Raw genomic sequence first — 10,054 nt, forward strand, 5'->3', positions numbered from 1 at the left:
GTCTCTGGGCCGCAGATGATGCACAGTACTTTTCAGGGTAGATCGCCCCGTGAGCTATTGTCATGGTCCAGGCACGTGAGCGGCTCAAAGACAGCTGCGGCCACAAGCCCGGAAGCGCGCGGAGCGGAGGGTGTGGGAAGGGCAGGCGCGCCTTGCAGCGGAGCGGGGAATGGGGAGAGGCAGGGCGGGGGACGCATGGGCGGGGGCAGCTCGGGCTGGCGGGCGGGGGGCTGCAGAGCCACAGGAAGAGGTGGGCAGCAAGAGCTTCGCGGCAGAATTTCAATCGGCTAACCCTGGGTAGATCAATCGGCCAGGACTGCAGGAAGCGTCTGGACTAAGAAGTGGCCAAAGGGGCTTTATAAACCTCCGTTTCCACTGTGTGGCCTTGGACAAGTCCCTTCTCCCCTACGGGGGCTGGACTGGATGTCCTCACTGTACACCGTGGACGTGGAGGTGGAAAGGTGGTGCCCACGGCCCACGGGGCGGCCTCCGGGTGGGGCGTGGCGAACCTTCGGGGACCAGGCAGGCGGGGCGGACGCAGGCGGCAGCAAGCCTCGGAAGGGGCTCTCTGGGGCTTGTATTCCGGCCAAGCAACAGGCGGCAGTGGGCCTTCACCACCCACCGCCCCTGCGCAGCGGGGACGGGAACTTTCCGGCTGAGCCGCCAGCAGGGGCTCCGGGACGCTCGGTGTTGACCCGGGACGCTCGGTGGTGACCCGCTGCTCTCCGCAAGGGTGGACAGGGGGCGGCGGCAGCCGGGGCAGGGGGGGGGGGTGGTGGTGGAGGGGGAGGTGGCGGTGAGCCCAAGGCTTAACCCGCTTTCCCCAGCTGCCGCGCGTGCCTTGCAGAATTTCACCAGAAGAGGGTACAGTTGGAAAAGCTCCTGACGTCAGGCTGGAATCCCTATTGTGTTTCGCACCGGCTCGGGCAAAGCGAGCCCAAGTTCGCTCTCCGCTCGCCTCGGCGCCCTGCGCGGCTCCGGCGGCTCCGGGACGCGTCCCGCGCGGGGGGCGCACGCGGGGACCCGCGCGGCTCGGGGAGCTGCCCGCCGCTGCCGCAGGGCCGCCGCCCGCGAGGGGACCCTAGTCCTGCAGGGAGGCCGCCCGGGAAGCGGGGTGAGTGCCCGGGGCGACGCCGGTGGCCGCCAGAGCCCCCCGCCCCCCCCTCCCCAGCCCCCCAGCACACCCGGCCGCGCGCCCGGCGCCCGCATGCCCGCCCCGAGCCCCGCCGCTGCCGGGTGCATGCCTCCCCCGCGGCGCGCCGCTGCCGCCTGCTGCCCGCTGTGACCGCCCTCCCAGGCAGGCGGGCGCCGGCGGGCTTCCCCGAGGGCGGCGCGCGGGTGGGACCCGCCGGACCCGCGGCGGCGGCGGGGCGCGGAGCCGAGGCTGAGCGGGCGCTCGCCGCGGGGAGGATGGACGCGCCCGCGGAGCGCAGCCTCCCGGAGCCGGGCAGCCAGGACTCCCGGGCCGGCGGCGACGACATCGAGATCGTTGTCAACGTGGGGGGCGTGCGGCAGGTGCTGTACGGAGACCTCCTGAGCCAGTACCCCGAGACCCGGCTGGCGGAGCTCATCGGCTGCCTGGCGGGGGGCTACGACACCATCTTCTCCCTGTGCGACGACTACGACCCCGGCAAGCGCGAGTTCTACTTCGACAGGGACCCGGACGCCTTCAAGTGTGTCATCGAGGTGTACTATTTTGGGGAGGTCCACATGAAGAAGGGCATCTGCCCCATCTGCTTCAAGAACGAGATGGACTTCTGGAAGGTGGACCTCAAGTTCCTGGACGACTGTTGCAAGAGCCACCTGAGCGAGAAGCGCGAGGAGCTGGAGGAGATCGCGCGCCGCGTGCAGCTCATCCTGGACGACCTGGGCGTGGACTCGGCCGAGGGCCGCTGGCGGCGCTGCCAGAAGTGCGTCTGGAAGTTTCTGGAGAAGCCCGAGTCGTCGTGCCCGGCGCGGGTGGTGGCCGTGCTGTCCTTCCTGCTCATCCTCGTCTCGTCGGTGGTCATGTGCATGGGCACCATCCCCGAGCTGCAGGTGCTGGACGCCGAAGGCAACCGCGTCGAGCACCCGACGCTGGAGAACGTGGAGACGGCGTGCATCGGCTGGTTCACGCTGGAGTACCTGCTGCGCCTCTTCTCGTCGCCCAACAAGCTGCACTTCGCCCTGTCCTTCATGAACATCGTGGACGTGCTCGCCATCCTGCCCTTCTACGTGAGCCTCACGCTCACGCACCTGGGCGCCCGCATGATGGAGCTGACCAAGGTGCAGCAGGCGGTGCAGGCGCTGCGCATCATGCGCATCGCGCGCATCTTCAAGCTGGCGCGCCACTCCTCGGGCCTGCAGACCCTCACCTACGCCCTCAAGCGCAGCTTCAAGGAGCTGGGGCTGCTGCTCATGTACCTGGCCGTGGGCATCTTTGTCTTCTCGGCCCTGGGCTACACCATGGAGCAGAGCCACCCCGAGACCCTGTTTAAGAGCATCCCCCAGTCCTTCTGGTGGGCCATCATCACCATGACCACCGTGGGCTATGGGGACATCTACCCCAAGACCACTCTGGGCAAGCTCAACGCGGCCATCAGCTTCTTGTGTGGGGTCATTGCCATCGCCCTGCCCATCCACCCCATCATCAACAACTTCGTCAGATACTACAACAAGCAGCGCGTCCTGGAGACGGCGGCCAAGCACGAGCTCGAGCTGATGGAGCTCAACTCGGGCAGCGCGGGCGACGGCAAAGCGGGGTGCTCCCGCAGCGACCTGGACAGCCTCCTGCCCGAGCTGGCCGCGGAGGAGGGGCCGAGCTGGGGCAGCCGGCTGAAGATCTCCCACAGCGACACCTTCATCCGCCTCCTGACCGAGCAGAAGCACCACAGGACCCGGCTCCAGAGCTGCAAGTGATGATCTGCCGGGCGCAGACGGGCTCGGGCCAGCGGAAGGATGGCCGGCCGAGCCGGGGCCTGTCGGTGTCGGTGACTCCCTGGGAGGGGCTCTCTCTGTCCCCTCAACCGCCTCCGGAACAGAACTCTGAAGGCCCTCTTGGGCGCCTCTGATGAGGCTGGGTAAGATCCCTTTCTGCTGCCGGCTGTCAGGAGCCGGGGAGGGGGGGGAGTGAGGGGCACCTAGGCGACTCGGGCAGTGTGGGGGTGACGGAGGCCATGGTCTGGCTGGTGGCAGGAGCCCTCGCCCGGTTCTGTATCTCCTTCAATAAAGCCTCCTGCTCTGTGCACCCACCTGTGTTAGAGGTTCTGTCGCAGGCTGGCGGTCCCTCCCCCCCCCGCCCCCCCCCGACCCGACCCACTCCACCCCTCGGACAGGACTCAGGGACACTCTGGTGCCAGGCCAGGAAGTAGGTGTGCAGCTGGGGAGGGGGGAGGGGCTATTTTTAGTTGCGAGCTAATTCAAGAAGGGTTCATACACAAGGTTCAGCGCCAAGGAGCCTTGCCGCATTCCAGGAGGCTCTGTGCCGGCGACTCCTTCCTTCTGTTTCCTTCTGAGGAAAAGCTGGCTCCCTGGAGGGGAAGAGGTCACAGAGCTCACAACACCCGGTGGTGTGGTTACCACTTACTTATCACCTGCAGGAAGCCTTGTTCATGATTTCTTTCCATTCCTTCCGGCAACCCTGCTGGTTAGCTGTCCCCATTTTACAGATGAAGAAACTGAGGCCCGGGAGCACACAGAGCAGGGATTCTTCCCCGGGTGTGAGGATCCCAACACCCACACATTCTCTTTGCTGTGAGGTGGCCTCGGGGCAGAGGCGAGTGCTTGAGGGTAGAAGGGTGGGGAGGGGGAGGGTGGGTGTGCCTGTCCTTCTGCTCATCCTTTCTTCTAGAACCAGTACCTCAGAGATACCAGCTGAATGGACAAGCCTGAGCATGCTCAGGTGCCCCCTTTCCTCCTGGTCTGAGAGCCCCAGGGGAACAGAGACAGACAGACAGGGGCTTGAAGCCCAGAGAATATGGAAGGTAGGTCTGAGACGCCTTCAAGCTCAGACATTTTTCTCTGGCACCCCTCCGTCACCACTTTTGTTGTAGCTGTGTGGTCTCAGGCCTGTTGATTAACTTCTCTGATCCTCATTGTGCTCATTCATTAAAGGGAGATGTTAGAATTAACTCAGAGAACCATAGTGCTTAACACGGTGCCTGGCGCATAGTAGGTGCTCAGCAAATGGCAGTCATTTCTGTTACGTGTGCTGAGAGGGAGGTGAGCCTCCCGAGCTGTCCTCTCTGGCCCCCAAAGCCCGGGCTAGCCATGCGGGGCGGCAAGGGGTGGGGACAGGGCACTGCCACGCCGTTTGTAGTCAAAGGCAGGCCCCTCTCTTCCAGGAACCCCGGAGCTCTGCTCTCCCTTCCCCTGCTGAGGCAGCTGATGCCCAGGGAGGAGGGTAGGGGGTCCCCCGCTCTTTCCCCTTCTCTGGGCCCTGGTTTTCCCACATGCATACAGAGAGTTGATTTCTCGGGGCTCCTTCCAGGATCTCGAAACCTAGGGTGTGAACGTGCTGTGTTGGGGGCTCGGGGGGGGGACCAGGGGGAGGCTGCCATGTGGGTAGGGGGACTTGGAGAGGAGGCCTTGAGATAGAGGAGCGCAAGGCCCTGAGTCAGTGTGTGCACCTCCCCCAAGTTTCACCAGGGAAATATTATTGGGTCGGGTGACCAAGGAGGGCAGAGGACCGGTGGCGCTGGCGTTGGGGGACTCAGCAGGAGGGGCAGGGGTGGGGAGAAGGGGGCTTGTTGCACGGGGTCCCGGTCTGTGTGGACCTAGACTCAGCGGGGGCTCTGATGCCTGAGTGGGGAAGAAATTCCCCGGGGGGGGGCCAGGAGGACCCTGGATGAGGAGGTGCCTTCCCTTGATCAGGGGGTCAGGGGAGAGCATCTTCATAGCTGCAAAAGCATCTTGGAGCCCAGCTCATCTACTGGGAGCAGGACACTGTGTCTGGAGAGGGTGAGTGATTTGTCTGAGATCCGTCATGAATTCGGATTAGACGGCGTCCTGGTGTCGGAGGAATTCAGAGAGTGGCAGGCATGTAGTAGAGGAGTGGCCAGGGGGGCTGTGGGAGCCCTCCCCCCAACCATGGGGAATCTTTCCAGGGCATCTTAGAGCCACCTGAGCCCAGACCGCACCCACACGCCTTACATTAGAATCCTAGGGTGACACCTGGCATCAGAATGTTTAAAAAACTTTCAAGGGCACACGAGTCAGCTGGAGATCTTGCTAAAATGGAGACTTTGTTGTTGTTTAAATTTTTTTTAATGTTTTATTTATTTTTGAGAGAGAGAGCAGAGGAGGGTCAGAGAGACAGAGGGAGACACAGAATCTGAAGACAGGCTCCAGGCTCTGAGCTGTCACCACAGAGCCCGACGCGGGGCTTGAACCTACAAACCGTGAGATCATGACCTGGGCCGAAGGCGGATGCTTAACCGACTGAGCCCCCCAGGCGCCCCTAAAATGCAGACTTTGAATCAGCACGTCTGCCTGAGCCCCTGACATTGGGCGTTCTCAACAAACTCCCAGATACAGCCACTACACGCGTGGGTTACGAATGATTTTTACATTTGTAAAGGGTTAAAAAATAATCAAAGGAAGAATACCATTTTGTGACACATGAAAAGTTATCTGAAATTCAAATCAAGTCTTAGTGGGACAGAGCCACGCCCATTTCTCAGATCGACTCTGGCTGTCCTCCGCTACAAGGGCGGGGGTGAGTAGTTGTGGAGGAGGTCACATGGTCCTCAGAGCCTAAAATATTTCTCTCCAGTGACAGCGTGCCACCCCTGGGCTGTGGGAAATGAGAGCTCAGCTAGGTCTTGGAGAGTGAGTAGGAGCCCTCCCGGGAGCAGAAAGGACCAGCACCAGGAGCACCGTGAGCAAAGACGGGAGGGGGGGTGCACTTCAGAAGGGGCGAGACATGTTTCCCCCGGGGGGGGGGGCGCGGCTCCCCTCCCTTCTTTCCTTTTGAGAGTCCCCGAGTCCCGCATCAGGTTCTCTGTAGTCCCGTGTCCTGCCTTGCAAACCAGGCTCGCTCTCCTTTCCTGACCGCTGGCCCATGGTCTCACCGAATCTCCCGGATCCTGGATCTGGTGCCTAACATCCTTTCCTAGGACTTGGGTGATTCTAACACACTTCTTGGGACTCGTTAATTTCTGAGAGAGAAAGAAAGAAAGAAACGTTTCTTGGAATCGCAGACTATCCAGGTTAAAAGGAAAACAGGCATCATCAAGTCCAACTGCCCCCTCACTGCGCGGATGGGAAAACAGGTGCCGAATCATGTGCAGTTAAGGGGGTGGGGGAGGAGGGTGCTAATTAAAGGGCTGAAGTTCACAGCCGGATTGGGGTCCTCTTTGTTCTCACAACGTTGGGAGCACTCAGTGAGTGCCGTTTGGAAAATATAGAATTGTGAGTGCAAGACGGGGTGTGTGTGTGTGTGTGTGTAAGAACAAATTAATGTGAATAAATAAGTGAATTAATTATTCTCGGTTTTACAGACAAGGAAACGGAGGCCCAGGGGGTAGAAGCAAGTGGCTGGTGGCCATGCCACTCCTTGGTGGCAGAGGTGGGAGCTATGCCCACGGCCTGCGGCCCGCTCTCACCCACAGCCAGCTCACGATGCTCTCCCCTCCCACCCCGCCCGCCCCCTGCCTCCCTGTCTCCATCAGAACTCAGAGGCCCACAGACCTCGCCTAGCATCCCCCCCCCCCCCCCCCCCCCCCCCCCCCCCCCCCGCCAGCTTCCTAATGGTGCAAGATTCTGTCATCTGATCTCTTGAGAAGCCATCATTCCAGATGGACTGGTTCTGGTGGCAGTGTTTTTTAAGGAAAGAATGAGAAGGAAAACACATTTCCTTGGGCAAGCGGCTTCGCACCAGATGTTTGGGCCATGCAGAGTTCAAGGTCCGTGTGGCGTTTGTCAGAGGTGTCTGGAACAGAAAACCTGCCTTCCGGGGTCTGGAGGCACCGCATCAAACGATGAAACAAGTTACCCAGAAACTGGGGGAGGAGACGGGGGCGGCATCTATGAAAATGGCAAGACCCCGAATTCCTTACCACACGCCTCCTGAAAAACCCCGACAGCGGTGGGGTAGGACTCCAGCAAGTGCCTTGGGTTACAGTGAAGAGTGCACGTTGCCTGATTTAAGGGGCTCCTGCGAACGGGGGTGTTCTGGTGGATGCTGGGCCAGGGTGGGGAGTGCTTGGGAGGCAGGGGGCCCTTGCCCGTCCCTGGCCCAGGCTGGGAAGGGGCTGCCTGCTCCTCCTGAGCCCCAGCCAGACTCAGCCCCCACCCCCGCCCTGCAGGGAGATAATTAAATGTCTCCCCAGGGCCTCCTGACATCTGGGAAATGAGGGACAGGTGTTTCCAGAGAGACCTGCTACCTTTCCGCCAGGGACCAGTCAGCCCCTTGCCCCGTGCTCATGGGGGCGTCTTTTGCAGCAGTTTGTAAGGGGATTTCAGCTGTGCGCAAAGCCCAAGGGGGTCGCCCCTCTGAAATATTGCTCTCGGCTTGTATCAGCCTGAGACGTGGCTACAGGGACTCTGTGGGTTTCCAAAAGGGAAACAAAAAAAAAAAACCACACACACAAAAAAACAAGAATTAGGAGGCTGTACTCCATCATTTCATTGTTTTTGAGGCTGTCGCTAGCAGCCAGCCAGCCAGCCTTGGGGCCGGCCGCAATCATGACTTTATCTCCCCCCTCAACAACCCGCAGGGAAGGTGTGACAACGGCTTGGCTGGGAACCTGAGACCTGCACTTGCGACAGCGGCAGCCCAGCTCTGGCCGAAGGGGCCGATGTTCGTGCCCAGGCCGGTCGCCGCTGGCACACACGCTGGGTAAGCAGTCAGGTGCTGGGTTTGAAGCCGGCGGCCTTGTCTCCGCCATATTCGACTTGTCTGGCTCCTTTGCTGGATTTGGAGGGGTGGGTCTGACCTGGCTTCGGAGTGGAGGCCTCAGGGGACGTCCAGCCAGATGACAGGTGGACTGGAGCCCCCAGGAGCAAAGCTGCCTTCTGTATCTTGCACCCACGTGGGTACGGGAGGCGCGAGCCAGACTGCCCCCTCCTCGCCCCCCCCCCCACCGTCTCCCTTCCTGGGGCGCCTCCCCAGCCCCTGACTAATAGCTTGGCGCTCAAGGCCCTCCAAGGAAGGCTCCAAAGTGCGTCTCCAGCCTCATCTCCCTCTGGCCCCACCTCTTCACCCTTTCATTGCACCAGACCTGGAGGCTTTTCAGATCCCAAACCCCGGCGCATTTGAACTCTCTCCTTGGAGCAGAGGATTCCTATTGTCCCCTGACCCCCCCGGCTTTCCACTCTTAGAACCCTACCTCTCCTTCCAGACCAGGCTGCAACACCCTCCTCCCTTCCCAGAGCCACAGGGGCCCACTGCAGGAGGCTGGGGAGTCCACCACCTCGCTCTACCCCGGGGGAGAAACGGCCCGCAGGGGAGGTCATGTGGCCGCGGAAGCTCCAGCTTGGCAGCCGTCAGAACGGGATCCCTGGTCCCGTCTCCACGTTCAGCGCGTTCTCTGTCCCCTCCCCATCCACTCCTGGCCACAGTTTCAGCCGAGAGTCAGAACAGGTTTTAGGAATTTGGCTGAAAGGCGGCCCCTAACAGCTGCCCCTTTGCAGACACAGAGGGTGTGGCCCCGGGCACCAGGGCAGAGCCCAGGGCTCACCCTCTGAAATGCTTTGCTGACTTTTGTTGACACATCTTTGCCTTTTAAAGTCTTGAAGTTCACAGGCAGAATGAGGGGTCTGCAGCCTTCTACTTCTCATAGACCTGGGAGCACACAATGAAAGGGCCAGACGGGTGTGTGTGTGTGTGTGTGTGTGTGTGTGTGTGTGCGCGCACCTGTACGCGTGCAAAAATAAATGACACTAAGACTCCTGGTGAGTCTCAAAGCCCCTGCCTGGGGACTGAGGCCCCCACTGTCCGGACCTCACCCTGCCTTTCCTTGTGCTGCTGGTTGTGGGACAGTGACCTGCGCCGCGAGCCCCCAGGGCACCTGGCACATTTTGGGTGCATTCCAAAGTGCAGGACTGGCTTATTATCACCTGCTCCGTGCCTGGCACTGTGGCCAGACTCCCGGCCAGACCTAGACCTTCTCCTTATATTCCACATGGGGCTGTCTTCTCTCTTGGCAGTGGGGTCTGATCATCAGTCTCCAGTGTAGGAGAGGGGTTTCCCCAGCCCGAAGGCTCTGTGTGGCAGCAGCGGGCTGTCTACAATTTAATGTGATTCTGACACTGTCTGCCCAGAGACAGCATCCGATTCCGCAGGCTGGGGGCTCGGTCCTACAAGCCCACCCGTGCCAGCTGCTGGACGGGGCGGTTCCAGCGACTTCTAGCCCCGGACACTGGTCCCAGTTCAGGCTGTCTGTCACCTGGGCTTCGGATCCCGCTGGCTATAAATCAGAAGTCACACCGCCCCTTCCTTGGGTTTGATTAATTTGCTAGAGAGGCTCGCAGAAGTCAGAGAAACACTTGACTTATTAGATTACAGGTTTATCATAAGAAGACAAAATTCAGAAACAGCCAGCTGGAAGAGATGCATTGGGCAGGGTTTGGGGTGAATTCTATGCCCTTCCCAAGCACCCCCTTTCCCCAAACCTCCACATGGTCACCAACCCAAATGCTCTCAAAACCCTGTCATTTTGGGTTTTTATGGAGACCTCGTTACATAGGCACGATTGATTAATTCATCGGCCATTGGTGCTTGAACTCAACCTCCCACCCCCTTCCCGTCCCCCCGGGGTGGGACTGAATGTTCCAACCCTCTGATCACTGTGGTTGACTCCACCATCCACCAGCCCCATCCTCCGTTGAGTTCCAAACGTCACCTCCATCACATAACCAAAGACCCTGTCCTGCTCTCTCATCGCTTGGGAAACTGCAAGGGTTTTAGGAGCCTGGGGACAAAGACCAAATATCTATTTCTCATTGTCAATCACAGCGTCACTGTATGTTACCTGTACGGCTGTGCCTCGCGGAGCCCCTGCGCGGCCCAGAGGAGCGCCAAGTGCTTACCCTGGGCGAGGAAGCCCTTAATTCCTCATGAGGAAAGCCCTAA

General features: G+C 60.6%; 1 protein-coding gene across 1 annotated transcript; it reads left to right on the forward strand.

Annotated features, from left to right (window-relative positions):
• Nucleotides 1-1,375: 1,375 nt before the first annotated feature.
• Nucleotides 1,376-3,206, forward strand: KCNF1 (potassium voltage-gated channel modifier subfamily F member 1). Its single transcript, XM_039231055.1, has one exon. It carries the CDS (start codon nt 1,411-1,413, stop codon nt 2,896-2,898), a length of 1,488 nt encoding a protein of 495 aa, XP_039086986.1. The 5' UTR covers nt 1,376-1,410; the 3' UTR covers nt 2,899-3,206.
• The last annotated feature ends 6,848 nt before the right edge of the window (nt 3,207-10,054 follow it).

The sequence above is a fragment of the Hyaena hyaena genome, unplaced genomic scaffold (assembly GCF_003009895.1).
Source record: "Hyaena hyaena isolate Hyena2069 unplaced genomic scaffold, ASM300989v1 scaffold_53, whole genome shotgun sequence".
Lineage (NCBI taxonomy): Eukaryota > Metazoa > Chordata > Mammalia > Carnivora > Hyaenidae > Hyaena > Hyaena hyaena.

What these genes read in the sequence shown, in the direction of transcription:
- KCNF1 (XM_039231055.1), top strand. Translation starts at nt 1,411, where the DNA reads ATGGACGCGCCCGCGGAGCGCAGCCTCCCGGAGCCGGGCAGCCAGGAC.